The sequence below is a fragment of the Leptidea sinapis genome, chromosome 6 (assembly GCF_905404315.1).
Source record: "Leptidea sinapis chromosome 6, ilLepSina1.1, whole genome shotgun sequence".
NCBI classification, from domain to species: Eukaryota; Metazoa; Arthropoda; class Insecta; order Lepidoptera; family Pieridae; genus Leptidea; species Leptidea sinapis.
In genome coordinates this window covers 8,702,839-8,728,334 of record NC_066270.1, presented here as the reverse complement: position 1 = coordinate 8,728,334, position 25,496 = coordinate 8,702,839, and the positions used below count along the sequence as shown (strand labels likewise).

Here is a 25,496-nt window from a genome sequence, read left to right as displayed (position 1 = left end):
AATTCAGTCTCGTGCCAGAGTTTGGCGAGTCAACATCTCCTGAGGATGCCTCGTGTAGAGGCGAAACACGTGTCGAATTGTTTAAAGACAAATGTTGGCGGAATTAACACTAAAGAAAACTCAAAAAATTTGGATAATTATGCATTTCTGCAAAGTAACGACTACTTCAATAAATTTTAAATTATATTATACAAATGTAAATATCCACAAAATCCATTGTATTATCTTCCGGAGTAGTAAAAAATAAGCGTAATCTTAAATTAACTTTAGCAATCCGTTTAGTCATTAAGTATATAATTTATAGGTGCACTTTTAAAATTCATTTACTTACATAACTATTTATCTTATTAAACACTGAGAAAGAATTAACTTCATACTAACAATAGTAATTTATTACTGTTTAAGTCTTATGGCTATGTATTTATGAATTTCACTGAACATAAGAATACATCACAGATATTTTTAATATGTTGTGCCAAACGAAGCGAACACGAGCGAAGCTGCAGAAAACATACTTTTTGACAGAAGTGACGTTAAACCATAGATAATTTATAAGTCTAGATAGAGCATTTTACTGCTAGATAACCGATGAAAACAGGCCTGGTTTGATAATTTAGTGTGCTTGATATGCTACGTCTTGCACTTGGGATTTGTAGTGTGCGAGCATTGCTCAAAATAGAAGAAAACTTAGTTTTCGACGTTTTTACAGGTGTCATATCTAGACGTATAAATGATCTAATGCGGTTATTACACTTGACTGAATTTAGTCATCTTAATTCAGAAGCAAATTTAGAAACGCATTAGAAGTTTCTGATCACACTGTCCTAAATTTAGTTACTGAATCAGTCACCACTTAGAGCGCGACGAATGCGGACGTGTCGTATAAGTACGAGGATGGCTCCAGTGTTGTCCAGGCACCAAAAAATTGGCCTTTGCCTAGCCCTGGCCGTTGGCTCAATTAAAATTGAAAAAAGAAAAGGAAGAAATGTGAAAGAAGATTTATAACTGCGACGAAAGTTAGCAAACATGAATATTATGGGTGTTTTAGAACCAGCAGATATTAAAAATTTGGAGAGCTGTTAGAAATTTCGAGATCGTTTGACATATTATTAAATCTTCTGACACCGTTTATATAAAAGCAAGATACTATCCTACGAGACAGTATTAGTGCAAAAGAAAGATTGCTCGAAGATTTATTGCAATAGGAAATTCATAACAAGATTTAAAATTCAGTTCTTTAATATACGAACCCCTACTTTTTTATCGGGGAACACAAAACAAAACTTAAATACGTCCTCCACGCACGAAGACCCACGTGCGACTGATATCAGTAGTAACTAAATGCGATTACACCTTCCTAAATGCGTTTCTAATTAGGCTTCCAAATTATTTAGTCAGTCTGACACCACACTAGCTTCTGAATTTATGATGCTAGCTTGCTGAATGCGACTATACTTTTCTAAATTAAGTAATGCCTGAATTAAGACGACTAAATTCAGTCAAGTGCAATAAGCCTGTAAGCGCTAAACTTAAATCTCTAAGTCCCTCTAGAAGAAAAAGTTGTGTGAAAATGATACAAACTGTGATTGTTGCGTCACTTTTATCAAATAAAAACAGCACGTTGTCGAGATTCCCTGGCGTTCCTTATTAATATGTTAACATTGTTATTTAAAGCGATAAGTTATGCTAATCCTATCAGTCAAATTTTATTTAATGCTTTAAACTTTTAATTGAACACGAAATCTTAATAGTATTTAACAATTCTCATATTGTCTTACCTCTAAATCTTGATTTAAAATTACACATTAATTAATATGTCCCTAGACATCATATATTATTTTCACCTCTCCGGCACGAAAAGGGCGCTATTGCTACCTGAAAACTCGCAGCAAAAACGCTTCTTGCTGCGAGCGTGAGGCAAAGTGATTTAAATTTCGAACCCCACGTGACCATACATCCGGGAATTACTCCACGTTAAAAAAATAAACAATGCGATCCGGTGCGTTCCGAAACTCATTTAAGCCTAGGGTATTATCTCATTGTTACAAAAATTTATATGTTACTTATCGAAATTTAGATTTATAAATTTTTCAACTTTTGATTTTTTTTTGATGAGGGTTTGTTATTTATAATAAACATTGTTAAATATTATATTATCTTAATTGTTTCACTTACTATAACCTATACTACTTTTCTCGCTAGTCGAGGTGAAAAGTTGTATGTTTCACACGAGAGCATATTTTTTTTGTCTCGTGCCTTTAAATCACTCACCACCTCAGTAATCTATATAAGAATCACTCGCCACGCTCGTGATTCAATTCTAGACTACTTCGCCAATTCGTGATTTAAAGTCAGCACTCGCAGCAAAAAAAAAAAAAAACTGCTCACTTGTTGAACAAATAACTATTAAGTTGCCCTGCACTCCATGATTGCAATTGACATAATAGCTACCAATAACTAGCTGTACTAAAGTATTTATTTTACTTTGAATTGTTGATAAGTTTAATTTGATTTAAAAATGTCTTAATTAGACAGCAAATGTATGGAAATAACCTCTAAAATTTTATATAATAATGGCAAAAAAACTACTAACAATAATAGAATTCACTAGTAAAATTATAATTTAAAGTAAAAAACTAAATTATATAAAATGAGTGAATAAATTATTCAAAATTATGTCTGGTTAGGTATGTCTATATAATATTATATATAATGAAAATGGTCATTGTTAGAGTCTCAATCACGCCTAAACCAATGATCGTATCGACATGAAAGTACCATCATTAGATGCGAAATTTATCCTAGATTGTTTATGGCTACTTGTTTTTTTATTGTATTTGTAATAAGATGAATTAAATTTAATTTATTTCCTTTTAAATTCGCCTAGTTATTATATAAACATAGTCGAATGATATTTCTTATAAATTGTACCACTAAAGATTTAGTTCTCGTGCGTATTACAAATAATGTGATATATATTAAATTAGTTACTAGTAACGTACACTACATAACGAACGTGCCGAGATCACGAATAGTAAAGATATATACAAATTATACTAGATAATAATTAGACGTTATTCCAGAAAACGTTCCAAACCACACTCACGTCGAAATTGAGTTAAGAACAAAAAACTGGTCACGTGATTCATATTGACAACTTCAAATGACATCATGACTTAGTAGCCCAACCCACATATATGGAATACACTAATATTTATTATTAAACACGAATTCCTTAAGATGTGATGTATGTGGCTTGGAACGTTTTTCAGGAACTCCGTCCAATCACGTTAATCTTAAAATGACATGAAAATTGGTCACATTAATTTGTTCATCACATAATTTATAACTTAAATTCAGAGGAATATGTTATATTATAATATTTACAGTGTTGAGACGGGGCTCGTATAAAAATAAATGGAAAAGGGTAGTATTTTTGCGCCTCTCTTTCCCCAAGAGAAGGTTTGCCTCAGATGAAGGCTAGAGGGCACTTGCCCAAAGTTAACCTCAGGTGGGGTAAGTTTCACGTTGGTTTTCATGAGCATTCACCACCTCACTAGCATCGTTATCTCGGAGGGAAGCCCTTTGTCTGGGCGCACAGTGTTTAGATATGTATGGTGGGTTCGTGCGTCAACGCACGCTGCGGCTCGGGGGCGTGGCCGGTGGCGGCCGCGGGCTCGGGTCACACGAAGGACGAGAAGCCCGGCAGAGGCGCCCGCGAGCGCGCCATGTTGTTCATCACGATGTGGCCGCCGTTGAGACTCACCACGGCGCTGCCCTCGGGCTCCGAGTCCGTGTAGCTGGAGTAGTTCTTGACGGGCCGCTGCCGCTTCCACGACTGCCGCAGCGTGTCGTTCACGTTGGCGTAATGGTTCACGAACGAGTGCGGCTCCGAGCGCACGCTCTCGTTCTCGCTCTCGGAGTTCTGCCACAAAATAAACTCAATCTTAACATTTATCATCATGCAGCGACGTCTCATCAGTTACGATCTATTTACTGACTACCTTGAGCCTTTATGTTCAAGTTTATCCAATTAAATGATATGAATACTTTGGTGATGCCTCGTGGTGCTGTCATGTTTTGTGATAAATATAATAAAAGCAGTCCTATTGATGTATTCACAGAATGGAGCATTTTAAGCGTACGTGTGCTGATAGAGAAGCGTGACAAAGACACATAGATTATTAGGTTATGTTATATTTACCGTCTTGTCCGCCGGTAGAGTACGGGGGAAAAAACTGTAATTAGTGCGCGGCCACGGTGACACTAGACGACCGTGATCTTAACGGTGATTACCTGCGAGTCGGATGAGCTGATCTCGGAGGGTTTCTCGGTAAGGGAGGAGTCGTCAGGGTTCTCGTCGTAGCCGCGGAGACTCTCCTCGTCGCTGTGGTAGGCGACGGAGGCGGGAGAGGGTCGCGGGGGACACTTGGAGAGTGCGGCAGGCGGCTTCCGTCGCAGCGTGGTGGAGTTACTCGCGGTCGTCGACCCCGCGCGCGACCGGTACAGGTCGAGCGCCAGGGAGCCGCGCTCTTCAGTCTCGCCGAGTGACTCCTCTAACGTCCTCTGCGCTTCCTCTGTGAGACCGATATAATTCCCTTAAATAGATTAATATATATCTCATGGTTCAATTTTAACATTATACTGAAGAGAATTTGATTTCTGTAGTGTTATTCACTCAACAGCTGTTACGAATAAAATGATTTAAATATATACGATAATTTAGATATAATATTATTGAATAAACATTACTGAGCTTTTATAGTAGTAAAGTTTTATAAACAGTAAAATACAAGATTGATTTATTTCATGTATGAATTTGTAATTAATTTAATTCGATTTAGCTTCCTGTAATTTGTCATTACTGTCAAATTTCTCCAAGCCATTACATATTTATTCACACCTGGTTGCAGTTCTAGTGTACTCAGAGTGGTAGGAATGTTCCATTCATAAATTACGACATTGAAACGCGGTTAGCACGTCTCGGCCTAGCGTTGAGAAGATCAGTACTCCAAGTAGCTAGTGAAATTACTGGGAAAATAAGACTTAACATCTTATGTGTCAAGGTGACGAGCGCAATTGTAGTGCCGCTTAGAATTTTCAGCTGAACGTCCTGCTCGTCTCTTCCCTTACTGTCATAAAAAGAAACAAAGAACAATCGAGAAACTTACTTTTGTACTTGTAGCTCTTGCTCTTGACGCAGAGTATCGCTATCACCATGATGATGATGATGATGGAGGCGGCCGCCAGCGCCACCATGAACCACGTGCGGCGGTAGAAGGGCCGGTGCTGCAGGTAGCCGTACTCCAGGTACAACTTGGACGGCGTCACGATCACCTTGTCGCTGTACGAGGGCATGCTGATTCCGTACGTGTTGTACGCGATCACGCGGAACGAGTACGCCGTCGAGGGCAGCAGGCTCTGGTACGAGATCGTGAACTCTTCCAGCATGCCGTTGCTGGTGCGCGTTATGGTCTCCCATCTCGTGTCGTCTGGCAAAAAATTATATTTAAGTTTTTTATTACCATGTCATAAGAAGAATGCACTGTTTTAAGCTTTAAGTTTTTACAATTGTCACTTATAGGATAATCATTGAAAGTCCACTTCACCGAGCTATAAAAACATATATATAATGATTCTATCGTAATAATGATTTTATCTCGTAAAGTAATATCTCGACAATGAACTGGCAGTTAGTGCTTAAAAAACCGTCCTGGTGCCTTTTACTAGGAAGCGGAAGTTGGATGGCCTTACATCCCGGCGACTAATTCTATATCGTTTTCCACTTATGTAAAATATTTGGGGCTCAAATTAGACTAGAAATTAACCTGGAAAAGCTAAGTGGACGGTATTGTGCAAAAGGCAAAATATGTGTAAAGTAGTTGACTACAATCCAACACGTTCCTTTGGCTACACAGCCATTGTCTTACAATTATATCGTAGGGCCTGTGGTCTGGTGAAGGAAATTACACAAAAGACTGTAATTGCCAAGCTTCAAAGAACTGCATGCGCTATAAAAACAGGAATTATGACGACTACGCAAGAAGCAGGTCTAAATGCGCTTCTGAACCTGCCTCCCATAAACTTGTATCTACAAATTGCATAGAATTGTGACCTATACGCGGACGAAGTGGCTCTCAAACTCGCTACGGCTATTTTAGCAATCCTTACTGAGAAGTCCTGTACTAGGTAAAGTAAATGACGCCATGTTGCTGAAATTCGACTTCATCAGCAACATAAGCAATGAATCAAGAAAGGACTAGTGAAACAACCGAATTATACCGGAAGCCTTATATGGTATACCGATGGATACAAATCGAGATCTGACGTTAACTGTTGAATTTACGGAGACTACTCCAAAATTGGCAAATCTGTCAACTTGGGCAACCGTTCCTCCGTTTTCCAGTCGGAGGTATACGCAAAAATAGAATGTGCGGAAACCATCCTGAATGTAAATATCCTTCTGGATATCCTGGATGTAAAATGTATTTACAGGCGGCTCTGCCCGCTGTGAACTCGAACAGAACAGACGCAAGACTTGTAGCGAACTTCCGGAATATACTGAATACTCTGGGAGAAATAAACAGAGTTACACTTCAATGGGTTCCAGGATATGCAGGTTTAGAAAAAATATTTTCATTCATCATCAGCCGGAAGACGTCTACAGCTGGCCTCCCCCAAAGATCTCCACGACGATCGGTCCTGCGCTGCCCTCACCCCACGTATTCCGGCGATCTTGACCAGATCGTCGGTCCATCTTGTTTTGTCCATAAATTTTCACTCAATTGATTAGTATTATATAAAAAAATGTATGGCCTACGGTTAAGTTGAATGCTTTCGGATGGATTAACGACACACTTGTAAATTTTTACTGGTTTGTTTTCATTAACACTGCACAACGTCCTTGTCATACTCAGATATACTCCACGAGGATCGACAACAAACTGAGCCTTGTTATAATTATGGTGTAATCTTTAAATTTATATAGTCGCTTAGATGAACAAAATTCTGTCAATTCATCCTACGATCTTTATGTGTGAGAGTAAACAAACTTACATGACTGCCATGTTTCTTTCGCTGCGTCCCAAATTAAATTTAAAGATAGCCTTTCATTATTATGTTAAATTACTACACTACTAAAAATATTCACTGACCAATTATTAAAGTTCTACAATATGCAGCATTATAATTTATACGTCTAGATAGTACCTCTTACTGCTAGACAACTGATAAAAACAGGCCAGGTTTATTACTTTAGTGTGCGTCTTACACTCGCGATTTGTATATCACTTTGCATTGCTCAAAATAGAGGTTATTTGTTAAGGTCAATTATTTTCGACGTTTTAACAGCTGTCACAATGTATCTAGACGCATAAATGATCTAAGAATAAATGATTAATATTAAGTAAAGATTCGCGGGCTATGTATTCTCAACCCATGTGTACTAGGCACTGGATGCATCCTCATTTTAATACTGAATATCCGGACGACCAAGCCTTGCCCGGATTTTTAAAAAGGTACAAAACTTGAACAAAAAAAACTAATAGGACATCTGGATTCGAACCAGGGTGTTCTGCTTTCCGGATCACCCAATGTCCCATCTGAGCTGTTACAGTCTTGTATATAGTGGCGAAATTTACCTTTGAATTCTAATGTTATTGTAGCTGTTTCTCAAATAAAACACGGATAAAACTACATTTTTTAAAATTGATATTTATCGCCCCAGAAATCCCCTGTATACTAAATTTTATGAAAATCGTTGGAGCCGTTTCAGGGATTCATATTTATATATGTATACGAGAATTACTTAATTAAAGATATAAGATAAAAAAACATTTTATTTCAAAGATTACATTTCAATACCTTTTTTCCTTGCCTCGATGTAGTACCCGAGCAGGGGACCTCGGCCCGAGGGGGCGTTGGTCCACTTGAGGTGAAGCGCCGCGGGGTCTGCTCGCAGCGCTAACCCTCGAGGTGGCTCCGGAGACCCCACCTGGAAGTCATTCAGTAGTATGTACCTAAATTCATGGATGATGTGGGACTCGAACCCGCGCCTCTTGGGTATCCTCCGAGCGCTCTTACAAACTGAGCCAACAATCCGAGTGATGCATTGACTGTATTGTTCAACTCTCAGGTCGTGGTTCCATCTACAGGATCTACTTTACAGTCGATAACCTGCTCAACCCCAATAATTGCATATTAGCAAATTGACTTGAGATGTCGCTCTTACAAATATAAACTGTTGACCATTATGTCAATGCGTATATTTAATCCCAGAAGTGAGGAATTTCACTTAAAAATAACATCTCTGGAACTATGTAATAACCGCAGAGTTATTAGTTAAATGTAATAACTTAAAAAACGCACTAGAGATCCGGTGGATCGCAGGGAGAACTTGGGTTTTTTTGTTTAGAAGCACAAATTAGCGCTTTATTGTTTTATCAAAAAAAATACGGTAATTTGAAGTTAGGAGATACGTTCTGGTGTTCTTTAAGAGTGGTAATTAAATATCCATATTTATTTAATGACTGTTAACTGTTAACAGTTAAATCGCGCCTAGCGTCGATAAGACACATTTATATTGTTACTTTCACCATACGATCCGAGTTCACCCAAAAGAGCGTACCATTTTTTTTTATGAAAATAAGGGACGAGACGAGCAGGACGTTCAGCTGATAGTAAATGATACGCCCTGCCCATTACAATGCAATGCCGGTCTGGATTCTTGGAAAACCCCAAAAATTCTGAGCAGCACTACAACTTCGCTCGTCACTTTGAGAGACATAACATGTGTAGTCTCATTTGCCCAGTAATGTCACTAGCTACGGCGCCCTTCGGACCGAAACACAGTAATGCTTACACATTAGTGCTTCACGGCAGGAACAGGCACCGTTGTACCCAAAATCCAGGCCTCCCACTGGTCATACCCGAGCGAACAGAAATAGTTGTAATATCAAAAACAAGTGCTACTGTATCAGTTATCGTTTACTAAAAATTGTCATGCCATGTGTATTCAAATATTTAAAAATCTATGTCTAGTCTACTATAATATTTCTATGCTGTATCTGACTTTTTGAAGTTATACTTCTTTTGGCGCGATGGAGAAAAATGATGAGAGTGAATTTTTACGATGCGCGCGCACACCGACACCTGAATTCTACATCGTGAAGTTAGTTCTAAAATCGATAACTATGTTAAAGTTGTATATTCTAGTATTTTCTAGTAGTGTTTCGTAACAGTACAATTAAACAGTGTGAATAAATAAATATTATTTTGGTGTTTTTATTAAATCAATTTCATATACGACGGTGATAGTATTTACTAATAATTTATTAGTATATCTATATATATTGAATATTAGTGATAAAACTGATTTGAATAAACTGTTTTGAGTGCATATTTTATAGATTTGAGAAGAAAGTATAACTTTTAACGCGTGTACATAAATAGAAATACTCTTTTTTTAAATTTGTAATTTTCCTTTTTATAATATTGTGTTTAACTTTGACTACACATGTATATGACATGTACATTTTGTGTAGATGCTAATATAATGTATCAATGAAGTATTATGTGCCGTAACGCTAGAATTTTATTATCATATAATGATGTGGAGCTGATGTGATTTGCATGCCCTTTTTGGCTAATGTGTTGATGCGTATAGGATATATATACACACATTATTCAAATAAAGAATTACTATTATTACCTGCGGGCCGGTCCTCACTCGTCCCTCCCCCGCTCCCCCCGCCCCTATGGTGACGGCCCTCACACTGAACTTGTACTCCACCTCCTCCTCCAACCCGCCCACCGCCAAGCGACGTTCGCTCACTTTTTGTTTCACCTGCTTACTGAATCCTGTATAAATAGAATAGAATAACTTAGTGATGTTACATTTTATTTATTTAATAGGTACCAACAACAGAATTACAACAAATACATAATTAACAAAAAAAAAACTATCAGCTATAATACAAGATAGGCTGCAACTCCACGAGGGTGTGTACACAGCATGTTTAGCATAAATTAATAACTATTAAAATACAACAATAACAGCTATTTTAAAACTAGCTTTAGGTAATGTACTATTTTAAAAGAAAAAGACAGAGATAACATTTTCATTAAACAAACGAGTTTGGAGATCACGGGTAAACAAAGACATCTTAGGCTGAGAGTGTACTGCGAGTTTGGTGAGACTTATCTAGAGAGTTAAGTCGAAGTCCGTAGTTATAAACATCGAGTGTGAGCTAAGCTTAAGTCTCACGTAACGACGACTTAGGAAAAATTTAGACTATAAGCCGAACAAAAAGGAGATTAACAATTTCTTGCGTCATCACAATTATTGTTATTCAATTTATTTTATCAATTAATTTCCGTATAATGTACACTGTCTGCTGTCATGTATTTAAAAATGCGTTCCGTTTCTCAATTATCCAAAGAAGTTAACACCACCCGCTTTTTACCACTTATTTAAAAAAAAAAGTTATAATCACATAACTTTGGAATACTTTTATAATTCAAAAGGCATTTATTTCCTCAAAGTTGATTCCTTTAGAGTTCTTTTTGATGTCATTTCTAATATACTAGATACTACTACCACTTCGGAAACAAATGGCGCTCTGAGAGGGAAGAAGCGGCGCAAGAAACCCTCCCAGCATTCGTTTTTTGCGCTCTGTTTGATTTAAATATACAATATTGTGCTTTCTTTCCTTTCTTACTTTAATTTAGTATACTTTCTATTGTAGTGCAGTAGGTTGGATGAGGGCAGCGCAGGACTAACCGTCATAGCGATCTTTGGGGGAGGCCTTTATCCGGCAGTGGACTTAACACACTGAAATACATGGATGGAGAGAGTCCTAGTAGCTAGTAGTATTGCATAAATAAATGAATGATACTCACGTTCGTCCTGCTCAATGGTCTCGTAGGTGACCAGGTAGGAGTGGATGAGACCGTTGCGGCGTCGCGGCGGCTCCCACGCCACGATCAGACTGTTCATGGTGATCTCGCTGAACGAGATATTGCGCGGGGCCGAAGGCAGCCCCTGGTGCGTTCGGACTAGAACCGCCTTGGAGCGGGGCCCGTCGCCAGCCGGGTTGAACGCCAGCACCTTAAGGTAATAATATCTTATATCATTAAACGAGCAATTCTTGTATATATATAATCTGAATCTCGGAAACGGCTCCAACGATTTTCATAAAATTTAGTATACAGAGGATTTCGGGGGCGATAAATCAATGTAGCTTTAAAGTTTCAATTTAAAAAAAATGTACTTTTATCCGTGTTTTAATGAGAAACAGCTACAATAACGTTAGAATACAAAGGTAAATTTCGCCACTATATACAAGACTATAATAGCTCAGATGGGACATTGGGTGGTCCGGAAAGCAGAAGACACGGTTCGAATCCAGATGTCAGTTTTTCTTTTTGTTCAAGTTTTTTATATTCTTAAAAATCCGAGCAAGGCTCGGTCGTCCGGATATTTAATTATAATATATATAATAGTATATAAGCGTAATATTTCCTTTGATTACAACGAGTGTTTCACAAAATAAAACACTTTTTAAAGGATTAAAACGCGTGTAATTGTAACTGTATTTTTACATTAAATTTTGCGGAAGAGTTACATTTTAATATTAGACAGTCCTGTCAGTCCCCCTGAAAACGTGCTCTTGAAATGACAAGAAATGTCGCACACATAGTTACAATAGGTCAATTGAACAGGCGTTTTAATCTTTTAAAAAGTGTTTTATTTTAAAGTATATTAGCTTATATTATGTTACAGGCACTCGCTTTGACTCACTCGGGAAAGCCCTTATTTTGTCAGTATCGGTTGTTTACACAAAGTTTGAAGTGACGAACACTAGATGTCCTCTTTTTTTATAGCTTAAATCACACCATCCTTATTTACACCATTTCATGTGTAAATGTGTTGCAAACACTTTTTCCAGAAGTTTCGCCAAAGACAGTTTTTCTGTATGTCTTCTGGATTAGGCTTTCCCCCTGTTCCATGTAATAAAACCTTATCTTACAATATCTTTGTTTTGTACGTCTTTCAGTTTTACAGAAATGTTTTGTATTTTTATTTATATGTTAATAACATGTGGTAATAATAACCTGAATCCGGTACTGCGTGAACTTGTCGAGGAACACCAGCGAGTGGGATGTGGCAGATGCTGGCACCACTTCTATCTCCTCCTCTATTCGACGGCCTGGTTCCTGCTCTTCTGGAGACTCGGTCATCAAGTAGAATATCTGGATATAAAGAAAAAAGTATTTAGATATAGAACACCGAAGACTGATTAAAGGAACCAAAATCCAATAGTGTTCTCGTGGGTACTTTGTAAAACACTTATAGTTTTTACGAGATAGATAGATAAACGCACCCAAGCTTTTCTAAAATTCTTATTAGGGTTGAAGTACCAGCGCGGGACCTTCAAACCTTTTTATGCAAAAAAAAGACCAAAACAAAACGTGAATGGTCGCAAGACATATTGTGATATTCATAATAATTCATAGCACGCCGAGTAATTGTGTCAAAGACTACCCTATATTCCTTCAAAGGATGGAAGAAGAGAGGACCCGATAGAAGGAAATCGAGTCCTCTCTTGAGATAGTCGCGGAATGGGGTAAAATTAACCTTGTCCAATTTAACCCCCAGAAGACTCAAGTTGGCGCGTTTGCCACTCAAAAAAACAATTTGTCGTATCACAGCTCTTCAACTTTAATGCCTTTAATGCCTCGCCTAGTATCAGAATACTGGGTCTCGAAACATCGATCAATTGCAAATTCCGCGTTCATTTGAAAGGCAAAGCCAAATTGCCTTCGAAGCTGGGCTTCATAAATAGAACATTTCAATACTTCAAACCAAACCAGCACATTCTAGCTATCTACAAAGAGCAGGTCCGGCCACATATGGAGTATTTTTGTCATCTCTGGTGTATATTATAGAGATATAATAGGGATATTTATTTATTAATATTAGATACTACAATGGACTAATCTAATGAGGTGAGATGAGATTGTGATAAGACAGTCGTTCCCGGTACGATGTCCGAATGCCAACTAACTCAAGTAAATATATTGAAATATAATAAAAATGTAAAATCAGACATCATATTGCTGTGTCGCTTACAATGAAATCTCTGTACGAATGACCTTATTATCTTATTAGGCTTATCGGAGATCCAGTGCTCTGTGAATGGCTATCATTTGGCGTTGCGTAGAGACGTAGCTTCTTTGTGTCTTCTACCGCATTTATCACGGGGACTGGTCCGAAGAGCTGTTTCACCTGATTCCTGCCGCCGAATTCTAGTTTCTCACGACACTCCACAAATAAGGATAGGAATGTGTGGCGTTCTTCTACAGTGCGGTTTTCGACGAACTTTCTTCCACGTACAACCAAACTGGAGGAGCGGATGGAATGAGGTCGCTTGCGGTGTTTTCAAGAAGATTTGCCTCTACCGGGAGGCAGGGTTTCTCAAGCGTAAAATGCGAGGGTGGATGTAATAATCCCACGATTACTGCAAGTAGTACCTTGTATCCAAGCAGGTCGCCATTCTGCTGCGCCAGGAGCGGTGGTTTCCAGGTGAGCGTAACCTCGGTCGGGGATATGGGTTGCGGCGTGACGTCACGCGGCGGCGCGGTGGGCACGGCTTCACCCACCCACACGACGACTGGCACTCCCGCCGGGCCCTGGCCCTGCGAGTTCACCGCCACCACGCTGATCTCGTAATTACGGTCCACCGCCAGGTCCGTTAATACCACCTCGTCACTCTGCACACGAAAATAAAATACGAGTAAAAATAACTACTGTATTTTTTATTGGGAGACAGACAAAAAACGTATAAAAGATTGATTATTGTTTTAATTTTTGGCTGTATCAAATGTCACCATAGTCAGGATCTCCGTGGTTGTCCATTGTTATGGTCGTTGATCACGGCAGCAAGCAAAACACACGATAGTATTATTAGCAATAAACGTTCCAATCGTAATAAGAACATGGTGTTCCCGGCATGCGCGAGTGACATAACTGCCTCGCTTGATAGTTCTTTCCTGACTGCCCGCTGGCTGCCTGGAACTCGCCGATCGTCCAATCAGACCGCATTCGCACGATACGTCGATTACACCGGAGCCAAGACGAGTAAGAAACATCTCCGAACTCGCTCGTGGCTCGACGTTCTCGACTACTTATACAGTGTACACAAATGTGATATTGGGTTGACAGTGGTGTCATAGTCTCTAGAACTTGGATAAGGTATATTCTATTTGATCACTATATGCGAGGATTATCAATGTGTGTAGAACTATTTTTATATTAACGCATTGCCAAAATAGTTTCATTGCACACTCGGCGGGTCCTCAACTCAACACAAATGTAGTTGTCACTTTACAATGGTAAGGTTTCTAGTATGTAATATACTAAAGGCAACGAGAGGAGATAAAAAATGTAAACAGACGGACTGTTACGAAGTTACATTGCGATAGCGAGTTCTTATTGTCTTTGTTCTTATCACACGTACGTAGTAGTCAGTTGGTTCAGTTGTTGACGTCAGTTGCTGGGCAACTGTTGTTGTTGCGTGTTTCGTGGTACAGGGAAGCAGTCAGTACAGCAGTAGTCAACATTTGGTACGCCATTTTCTGAACAAGTTCAATCCTGTTTAAATTGCGTTCGAAGTGATACGTATTTTTTTGTTTTTGTAATTATTAACCCGTAACTGTTAGTTTTCATGTTGATTTTCGTAGTTGTTGACTTTAATTATGAAATAATAGCCTTGGAGCACTAGACAACCTCTGAAAGATATCACAATTCACTACGCTTAAATCGTAAATTTTGTGTGGATCATATCAAGAAACAGGAAGACAATTTGTATAGCAATATTAACAAGATGATTAAAAATAATATAATGTTTTATCATAAATACGACAGCGATTAGAATATCGCCCTGTTTCGGTGTTGCCGACCCTTAGTAAAATTTTTGAAAAAATTATTTTAATCCAAATGCTTACTCACTTTAACACTTATAAGTTACTTCATATAAAGCAATTTGGCTTTACTAGGGGACGCTCGACTACGGATGCAGGTGTTGAACTCATCAGGAATATTTTTGAGGCCTGGGAGGAATCACAGAATGCACTTGGTATCTTCTGTGATTTATCTAAGGCTTTTGATTGTGTTCAGCATTCAACGCTGGTCAGGAAGCTATGCCACTATGGTATAAGAGGATCTGCACTCGATCTTCTGATCTCATATTTAAATAATAGGATTCAGAGGGTCGAGGTGAATGGCAGGAGATCTCCTGGGACTCCTCTCGGTATGGGGGTACCACAAGGAACTATTCTTGGACCCTTCCTCTTCCTAATTTATATAAATGATCTACCTAACCTTGTAGAAAAAAAACACAAGGTGGTATTGTTTGCGGATGACACTTCACTTATATTCAAAGTGAAACGAAGCCAAGTTTTGTATGACGAAGTAAACAATGCTCTATCTGACATCGTGTATTGGTTTAGCGCCAATAACTTATTGTTAAATAATCATAAAACCAAATATATTAAATTCACCACGCCAAATGTCAAAAATGTAGATGCGAATATTTTATTAAATAGAGAGGTGGTAAAACCAGTGAAATCTGCTATATTTCTTGGCGTTACTCTTGATTCCAAATTGCAGTGGGGCCCCCACATTGAAGGATTGGCGAATAGGCTTAGTTCTGCAGCATATGCGGTTAAGAAAATTAGACGGTTAACTGACATAGATACGGCGAGATTAGTATACTTTAGTTGTTTTCATAGTATTATGTCCTTTGGTATATTGTTATGGGGCAGTGCGGCCGATATTAATACTATCTTTGTGCTGCAGAAGAGGGCTATTCGCGCGATTTATAACCTAGGTCATAAACATTTTGACTGTTGCTTCTCAATACATTTTCGATAATGTTTTGTATGTTCATAAGCACATTGAGGAATTTTCTAGAAACTGTGACATTCATATTTTTTTTTATTTATTAATATAATATATTATATATATTTATATTTATTAATATAACATAATATCATAATATGAACACGAGGAACAAACATAAACTTGTTATGCCTACTACTCGGTTGGGTCGAGTTAGTAAGTCTTTTGTTGGGCGATGTATATGCTTCTACAATATGATCCCCGAAAATGTACAAAACAAATGTGTTACGAAATTTTAAAAGAGTTGTTAAAAAACGTTTGTTTGGGAAAGGTTATTATAGCATAAACGATTTTCTTAATGACACCACGGACTGGGAATAAAGCGAACACCCTCAGGCTCTTTAATTATAAATGTTTATTGTACGATATTGCATTGTAATCCATATTTTATATTTAAAAAAAAAAGCCCGCTGAGTTTCTTGCGCCCATTTTTCTCAGGTCTGAGGCAGTCTCTTTTGAATGGGTGGTAGATTTTGACGTTCAATAAGTGATTTTAAATCGTATTTTGAATAAAAATATTTGAATTTGAATTTGAATAGGAAATGCAAAATTTGTATATAATTTATTGAAATAAAAATGTTTTGAACTCCTGAAGCTTTGTTTACATTATTTATCTGTTCTCGTCGGCCTTACAACAGTGATGGTACCTTGACGGCGGGCACGTCCCGCGCCAGCGCGGTGGCGAGCGCGGCGGGCGCGGGGTAGTCCGCGAGCTGGTAGGTGACGCGGTAGCCGCCCGTGCGCGCGTCGCCGCTCCAGTGCGCGTCGCCCAGCGGCGCACGCTGCTGGGAGTGATGGTACCTTGACGGCGGGCACGTCCCGCGCCAGCGCGGTGGCGAGCGCGGCGGGCGCGGGGTAGTCCGCGAGCTGGTAGGTGACGCGGTAGCCGCCCGTGCGCGCGTCGCCGCTCCAGTGCGCGTCGCCCAGCGGCGCACGCTGCTGGGAGTGATGGTACCTTGACGGCGGGCACGTCCCGCGCCAGCGCGGTGGCGAGCGCGGCGGGCGCGGGGTAGTCCGCGAGCTGGTAGGTGACGCGGTAGCCGCCCGTGCGCGCGTCGCCGCTCCAGTGCGCGTCGCCCAGCGGCGCACGCTGCTGGGAGTGATGGTACCTTGACGGCGGGCACGTCCCGCGCCAGCGCGGTGGCGAGCGCGGCGGGCGCGGGGTAGTCCGCGAGCTGGTAGGTGACGCGGTAGCCGCCCGTGCGCGCGTCGCCGCTCCAGTGCGCGTCGCCCAGCGGCGCACGCTGCTGGGAGTGATGGTACCTTGACGGCGGGCACGTCCCGCGCCAGCGCGGTGGCGAGCGCGGCGGGCGCGGGGTAGTCCGCGAGCTGGTAGGTGACGCGGTAGCCGCCCGTGCGCGCGTCGCCGCTCCAGTGCGCGTCGCCCAGCGGCGCACGCTGCTGGGAGTGATGGTACCTTGACGGCGGGCACGTCCCGCGCCAGCGCGGTGGCGAGCGCGGCGGGCGCGGGGTAGTCCGCGAGCTGGTAGGTGACGCGGTAGCCGCCCGTGCGCGCGTCGCCGCTCCAGTGCGCGTCGCCCAGCGGCGCACGCTGCTGGGAGTGATGGTACCTTGACGGCGGGCACGTCCCGCGCCAGCGCGGTGGCGAGCGCGGCGGGCGCGGGGTAGTCCGCGAGCTGGTAGGTGACGCGGTAGCCGCCCGTGCGCGCGTCGCCGCTCCAGTGCGCGTCGCCCAGCGGCGCACGCTGCTGGGAGTGATGGTACCTTGACGGCGGGCACGTCCCGCGCCAGCGCGGTGGCGAGCGCGGCGGGCGCGGGGTAGTCCGCGAGCTGGTAGGTGACGCGGTAGCCGCCCGTGCGCGCGTCGCCGCTCCAGTGCGCGTCGCCCAGCGGCGCACGCTGCTGGGAGTGATGGTACCTTGACGGCGGGCACGTCCCGCGCCAGCGCGGTGGCGAGCGCGGCGGGCGCGGGGTAGTCCGCGAGCTGGTAGGTGACGCGGTAGCCGCCCGTGCGCGCGTCGCCGCTCCAGTGCGCGTCGCCCAGCGGCGCACGCTGCTGGGAGTGATGGTACCTTGACGGCGGGCACGTCCCGCGCCAGCGCGGTGGCGAGCGCGGCGGGCGCGGGGTAGTCCGCGAGCTGGTAGGTGACGCGGTAGCCGCCCGTGCGCGCGTCGCCGCTCCAGTGCGCGTCGCCCAGCGGCGCACGCTGCTGGGAGTGATGGTACCTTGACGGCGGGCACGTCCCGCGCCAGCGCGGTGGCGAGCGCGGCGGGCGCGGGGTAGTCCGCGAGCTGGTAGGTGACGCGGTAGCCGCCCGTGCGCGCGTCGCCGCTCCAGTGCGCGTCGCCCAGCGGCGCACGCTGCTGGGAGTGATGGTACCTTGACGGCGGGCACGTCCCGCGCCAGCGCGGTGGCGAGCGCGGCGGGCGCGGGGTAGTCCGCGAGCTGGTAGGTGACGCGGTAGCCGCCCGTGCGCGCGTCGCCGCTCCAGTGCGCGTCGCCCAGCGGCGCACGCTGCTGGGAGTGATGGTACCTTGACGGCGGGCACGTCCCGCGCCAGCGCGGTGGCGAGCGCGGCGGGCGCGGGGTAGTCCGCGAGCTGGTAGGTGACGCGGTAGCCGCCCGTGCGCGCGTCGCCGCTCCAGTGCGCGTCGCCCAGCGGCGCACGCTGCTGGGAGTGATGGTACCTTGACGGCGGGCACGTCCCGCGCCAGCGCGGTGGCGAGCGCGGCGGGCGCGGGGTAGTCCGCGAGCTGGTAGGTGACGCGGTAGCCGCCCGTGCGCGCGTCGCCGCTCCAGTGCGCGTCGCCCAGCGGCGCACGCTGCTGGGAGTGATGGTACCTTGACGGCGGGCACGTCCCGCGCCAGCGCGGTGGCGAGCGCGGCGGGCGCGGGGTAGTCCGCGAGCTGGTAGGTGACGCGGTAGCCGCCCGTGCGCGCGTCGCCGCTCCAGTGCGCGTCGCCCAGCGGCGCACGCTGCTGGGAGTGATGGTACCTTGACGGCGGGCACGTCCCGCGCCAGCGCGGTGGCGAGCGCGGCGGGCGCGGGGTAGTCCGCGAGCTGGTAGGTGACGCGGTAGCCGCCCGTGCGCGCGTCGCCGCTCCAGTGCGCGTCGCCCAGCGGCGCCCACTGCACGCGCACGCTGCTGGGAGTGATGGGCACCACGCGCACGGCCTCCACCGCCTTGCTGGGAGCTGCACGCACAGACAACACGCTGCTGTGACTTAATTCATTCATCTTCAGTTATAGCTCAGCAAGGATATTAGTTAAGATCTACAGATGTTTTGAAAACACAAGTACTTTATCATAATTTTTTATAATCATTATTACAGCTACATTATAACTCATTCAGATATATGTAACTACCAATGTATAGATGGAATAGAGCAAGCTTTTTCAACCTTTTGGTTTTAGCGGCACAATTTTTGTTCATCAAAGTTTCACAGCACACCAGTAATACCCAAGTGCGAGTCGGACTAATAAGGTTTATTCGTATAGCACTAGAGAACTCATAATTATATTATAAATCAACGCATCTCTTCGCCTTGATGTTGCGGATGAATGCCCATTGTTATATATGGGCATATGTGTGATTCGTCTCTTTTACGTCCATAAAGAAAATGACAAAATTTTGATTGTTATTATCAGTTAGCTTTTTAAACCAACCAATTGAGATAGATCATACGCAAATGCAAAATTATGCACAGATTTTTCATTTAATGATTAGGCAACAGCTGGCATTCATAGGAGCAGACGAAGGCTATATTATGAACTATATAGTGAAAGATCATTATATAATCATGATGCATCTTTTCTCGAGTATGTTAAAAAATACTCTAAATTATTTAAAAGTGTTTGTTCTATTGCAAAGTCTATGCATATCAGGCAGATAATTAAAAATGCACCGAATAAAATAAAGATGACTTGGAATGTGATTAACTGGGAATCTGAAAGAATGAAAGACCGCAACATTGAATACAATCTATCAATAAACAATACAATTATTCAATTTCAGCAGGAAGTTGCTTCTGTTTTTGAGAGATTTTTTTCTGACATTCCAGTTTCAGACACAAGCACTCTTGTCTCCTCTGCCAGTGTTGCTGAGTCACTTCTTCTGGAAAATGTTAAAGAATGCCAACAAACTTTCAATTTTAATTTTGTTAGCCCTGGAGAAATAATTAAAACTTTTAAGTCTCTCGACATGAAAAATACTGCTGATATATGGGGCATTTCTCTCAAAATAATAAGTTCAATAATTGATGTCATAGCACCATATCTTGCAATAGTCTTTAATAATTTTATTAATCGTGGCGTTTTTCCTGACCTTCTGAAACATAGTAAAATTACACCAATATTTAAGTTGGGATGCTCTTCTGACCCGAACAACTATCGTCCTGTGTCGGTTTTGCCGACCCTTAGTAAAATTTTTGAAAAAATAATTTTAAGCCTAATGCTTACTTACCTTAACTCTCATAAGTTACTTCATTTACAACAAATTGGTTTTACTAGGGGACGTTCAACAACGGATGCAGGTGTTGAGCTGATCAAGAATATTTTTGATGCCTGGGAGGAATCGCAGAATGCACTTGGCATCTTCTGTGATTTATCTAAGGCTTTTGATTGTGTTCAACATTCAACGCTGGTCAGGAAGCTATATCACTATGGCATAAAAGGAACTGCGCTTGATCTTCTGACTTCATATCTAAGCAATATAATTCAGAGGGTCGACGTGAATGGCAGGAGATCTCCTGGGACTCCTCTCAGTATGGGGGTACCACAAGGGTCTATTCTTGGACCGTTCCTCTTCCTTATCTATATAAATGATCTTCCTAATCTTATAGAGAAAAAACATAAGGTAGTATTGTTTGCGGACGACACTTACGGATTTTCAAAGTGAAAAGAAACCAGGCTATGTATGACGAAGTGAACGATATTTTATCTGACATCGTGTACTGATTTAGCGCTAATAACCTATTGTTAAATAGCAAGAAAACTAAATACATTAAATTTACCGTACCAAATGTCAAAAATGTAAATGCAAATGTTTTGTTAAACGGATAGGTGATAGAACCGGTGGAATCTGCTATATTTCTTGGCATAACTCTAGATTCAAAATTACAATGGGGCCCCCATATTGAAGGATTGGCGAACAGACTAGTTCTGCAGCATACGCGGTTAAAAAGATTAGACAATTAACTGACATAGATATGGCGCGACTAGTATAGTTTAGTGATTTCCATAGTATTACGTCCTATGGTATATTGCAATGGGGCAACGCTGCCGATATTAATACAATATTTGTGTTGCAGAAGAGGGCTATTCGCGCTATTTATAACCTAGGTCCTAAACGACTTTCAATAAGTGATGTCACATCCTATTTTGAATAAAAATATTTGAATTTGAAATTGCCATGTGTAGTTTAAGGGATGTATCTGTGCAAGCACAAAAATAGATCAATATAGCAGACTTACTAAAAAAGTACTAAGCGTTTACGTCTATCAATTTTTTCATTGGACAACAATTAACTGAATAACCCACTTTGGGTTAATAATCATTGTTTGATGGGCACTTGGCAGCAAGGTAAAAATACTTCAAAAATCGACAAAAACGTAAAATGCCACTGCTAAAGCGCCAATAACTTGTAAAATAATGGTCAGATTGCCACGAGACCTAAATGATTGTAGACCTCAACCTATAGAAGAAGAAAAACTAACTCAACGATATTACAAACTCATTTTAGGTATTTAGGCGCTTTAGTACTTTTGCCTTTCCAATGACGATAATATGTACCAAAGTATGGCCAACTAGTTCGGTCTGCAAGATGATACTTGTACGCCCTGAGTTCATTACCTGCTGGCAGGGTGCGCACGGTTTCCGTAGCGTTGCTGTATCGACTGGGCCCGATGTCGTTGGTCGCCCTGATGCGGAACTGGTACGCGGTGTAGGGCTTCAGACCATCCACGGTATACGAGGTCGCAAATGGGTCCACCCGCTCGGGAAGGGTTTGCCACGTTCCGCCATCTTCTTTTTGCTGGACGGTGTAGTATCTGTGGTAATAAGTATAATATATGATTAGATTTAATAGATGCATTACGTGAACTTCTTTCGATTGCTGCGAATAGAAATGGTTTTTATAAAATTTTAAAAGAAAATTGTATTTATCCTGAATTTGTTCGATCCCAAGGCTGATTCTCTACGGGCACATCTTCCATAGCGAGAACGGGACACCGCCATCGTGTAGTTTAAAGAAGCGGTTATTCCCGGCGGTTTTACGCTGTTAAACGCAGCGGAAAATCGCTCTCACACCGTGAGAGAACCGCTCATGTAGCTTTAGTCTAAAAAGTATCAACTGTCGACTATAAGTCGAGAAATAATGATGAATTGTATAGTTTTAATCGTAGTCACGAAAGCTTTATAATACACATTTAGGCGGTGCGGTATTGTACGCGTGAGTGAGGGCGGGCACACATAACAGCACCGTCTCATAAAGGAATTTAAAAGGTACTCCTCAATTTCGAATTATTCTTATAAAATAGGAACTGTAACTGTTTCCTCTCAATAAATTTCATATTTAAATAATCATAATAAGTTAAGAGTAGAAGCTTCTGCCATTAATAAAAGGAAAGTTATAATTTATCGTTTTTATTCAACATTCAAATACAGTGTTTAAATTCGAACAATAGTAATAACATCTTTCGATTCTCACACTAATGTCGACCTGTATTCGCACTCTCTACTGCTCTACTGCTTCATTAAAGAATAAGTTAAAACAACAATTACTGTCCTTACCTTAAACCTTGTATCTTTATTCATTATTATATCCACTGGTATGTCTGTCTGTGTCTGGATTTATATAATACTGTGTATTCACCTAAATATTCTATTGTTTACTTATCTTAGCGTTCTGTTGTCATGTCTGTATAATTGTATTATTTTGTGTTCTTAGTGAAACTATTCTAGGATATATTCAATATTGTATTTTTAATTAACTTCATTTTGTACTATAGTGATGTATCTGTTTGTTTCCTCAATAAATAAATACAGCCCTAGTTAGCAATGTACCTTAGCGGTGCGTATCCGTCATCGGCGGGCGTCCATGAGAAAGTGATCTGGTGCGGCTGTAGTAACGAACGCGCCACGTTAGGGCGGGGCGGCGCTGCAGGCGAGGCGCGGTTGGCCGTCGTGAGCACCAACACGCGAGCAGTAGCACCCCACCCCACACGCGTCTGTGCCCGCACCGTGAACTGGTAGTACTGCTCCGACGACAGCTCCGTCGCTCTGTGATCATTCATTTCATCATCATTAAAATAGTATTTCTTCTACGTACAACCAAACTATGGATAAGCTTAGTATTTTCTTTGATTAACGAGAGTGTTACAAACTTAAATAAGACACTCTTTTAAGGATTAAAACGCGTGTAATTAATTGTAACTGAGATTTTACATAAGATTTTGCGTTAAAGTGAAATTTTTACTTTTTATCATAGTTATTCTGAAGTTTCGTTACATTTCCAGTGCACGTTTTCAGGGGGAAAGTGCTCTATAAAGGTCCTTTAAAAAGTGTTTTATTTATATAGATTAGCTTCCTTGCGCGGTATACCACAGACTATGCGACATTGGTAAAAAAGCGCATACATATTTCAAATAGGCTGCAAATGGGAGGCTCTTTTGCACAGGATGCCTGCTAGATCGGATACCACAACGGCGCCTATTTCTGCCGTGAAGCAGTAATGAGTATACATTAATGTGTTTCGGTGTTAAAGGGCGCCGTAGCTAGTTAAATACTGGACAAATGAGACTTTACATCTTATGTCTCAAGGTGATGAGCGCAGTTATAGTGCCACTAAGAATTTTTGGGTCTTTCAAGAATTCTGTGCGGCACTGCATTGTTATGGGCAGGGCGTATCAATAACTGTCAGCTGAACGTCCTGCCCATCTCGTCACTTATTTTCATTAAAAAATGCTCCAGCGACTCCTCCAGTATTGCAGGGTAGTGCCGTTAGCGGTGAATATTTAATCTTTTCCATTAAAGAAAACTTACCGGAACGTCCTATCGGAGGGCAGAAATTCTCGCGAGAACATGTGCTGGGTCGTGCTGTTGAGGTGATACGTCACTTGGTAAGCCAGTATCTCTCCATTGGGGTCTTCGGGAACGTCCCATATAATCCTTGCGGTTGTGAACGACACATCCGGGAATGAAACGTTCGACGGCGGGCCCGGCGCTGTAAAAATTTATTACGGTTAACAATGACGTTCGATACACGATAGAAAACTCACTTAAGACAAAAAACAAAGCCGAAATATGGTACATGCCACAAATCACACCATAATATGCTTCCAATGCTATATTCATACATTGCTGCATTTACTCCAGTTATTTAAAATCTTCTTGGTCAATAAACACCAATGTAAAACATCTATTCAGTTTAGGTAACGTATTCGGACAATGACTGTTGACACAACACGACTAAGGAGAAAAGTCTGCTTACATTGTCTTTCAAATTCAAATACAAATTCAAACTCAAATATTTTTATTCAAAATAGGATGTGACATCACTTACTGAAAATCAAAAAACTACCACCCATTCCAAAATGAATGCCTCAGACCTGAGAAGAATGGGCGCAACAAACTCAGCGGGCTTTTTTTTTATCGAATATATATGTTTACAAAGTAATATTGTACAATTAAACTTATTATTTAATAGCCTGAGGGCGGTCACTCCATTCCCAATCTGTGGTATCATTAAGAAAGTCATTTATGTTATAGTAACCTTTACCACACAAACGTTTTTTAACAATTCTTTTGAATAACTTAAGCACACTTTTGCCGTTCCGCTATCTCATCTTCTCTTCTGTGATAATCACAGAATCACAGGTCCTGTAACTGAGTCGAAATATCAGCTACAAGTACATAGTAAACTATATCGTGACTAATAATGAATTTTATATACGAAATGTTACTTTATTTATTTACGGTAACCATGGTCAAACAGATTTAGTATGTTCGTTGTATTGTCATCCCTCAACTGTCTGGATTGACTTGGCGCCCATGGTATAATAATATACTCCGCCTGGTACTGTATCATGCATTTTTAGTATAGCTGCAAAACGAACTCTGTAAAAGCTGCAGCGGCTCAACTACTGCGGTTGGTGATAGGCAGACGGAGTGAAAGGAACTTCAAAAATGATACATGAAACTTACTATCTTCAAATGTTCTGGCAGTGACCGGCGGGTCGCTGAGAGCTCCGTCTCCCAGGCGCGTGTAGCCCAGTACCTGGATCTGGTACACCACGTACTTCCTCAGCTCGGTCAGCGTCACGGTGTATGTCAAATTTGACGGTATCGCGTGGCACTCCACCTGCAAATATAACTAACCATCATCCTCAACGAACTCATGGGCTAGTCAATTTCAATTTGTAACTAAAATTTATGATCGAATCGGGACTCGAACCCATGATCTCTCGGATTCTGTCCGAGCGCTTTTCCACTGTATCAACCGTTTGAGTTTTTTTTAATGAAAATAAGGGACGAGGCGAGCAGGACGTTCAGCTGATGGTAATTGATACGCACTG

The 25,496-nt window shown here is 41.9% G+C and overlaps 1 protein-coding gene across 1 annotated transcript; it reads right to left on the bottom strand.

Moving 5' to 3' along the window:
• Positions 1–3,648: 3,648 nt before the first annotated feature.
• LOC126964951 (protein sidekick) lies at positions 3,649–14,002 on the bottom strand. Its single transcript, XM_050808288.1, has 9 exons — positions 13,891–14,002; positions 13,534–13,773; positions 12,115–12,252; positions 10,900–11,107; positions 9,710–9,858; positions 7,864–7,993; positions 5,172–5,492; positions 4,297–4,577; positions 3,649–3,925 (listed from the first exon to the last, which is right to left on the bottom strand). Exons 1-9 carry the CDS (start codon positions 13,891–13,893, stop codon positions 3,683–3,685), a joined length of 1,713 nt encoding a protein of 570 aa, XP_050664245.1. The 5' UTR covers positions 13,894–14,002; the 3' UTR covers positions 3,649–3,682.
• Between the last annotated feature and the right edge of the window lie 11,494 nt (positions 14,003–25,496).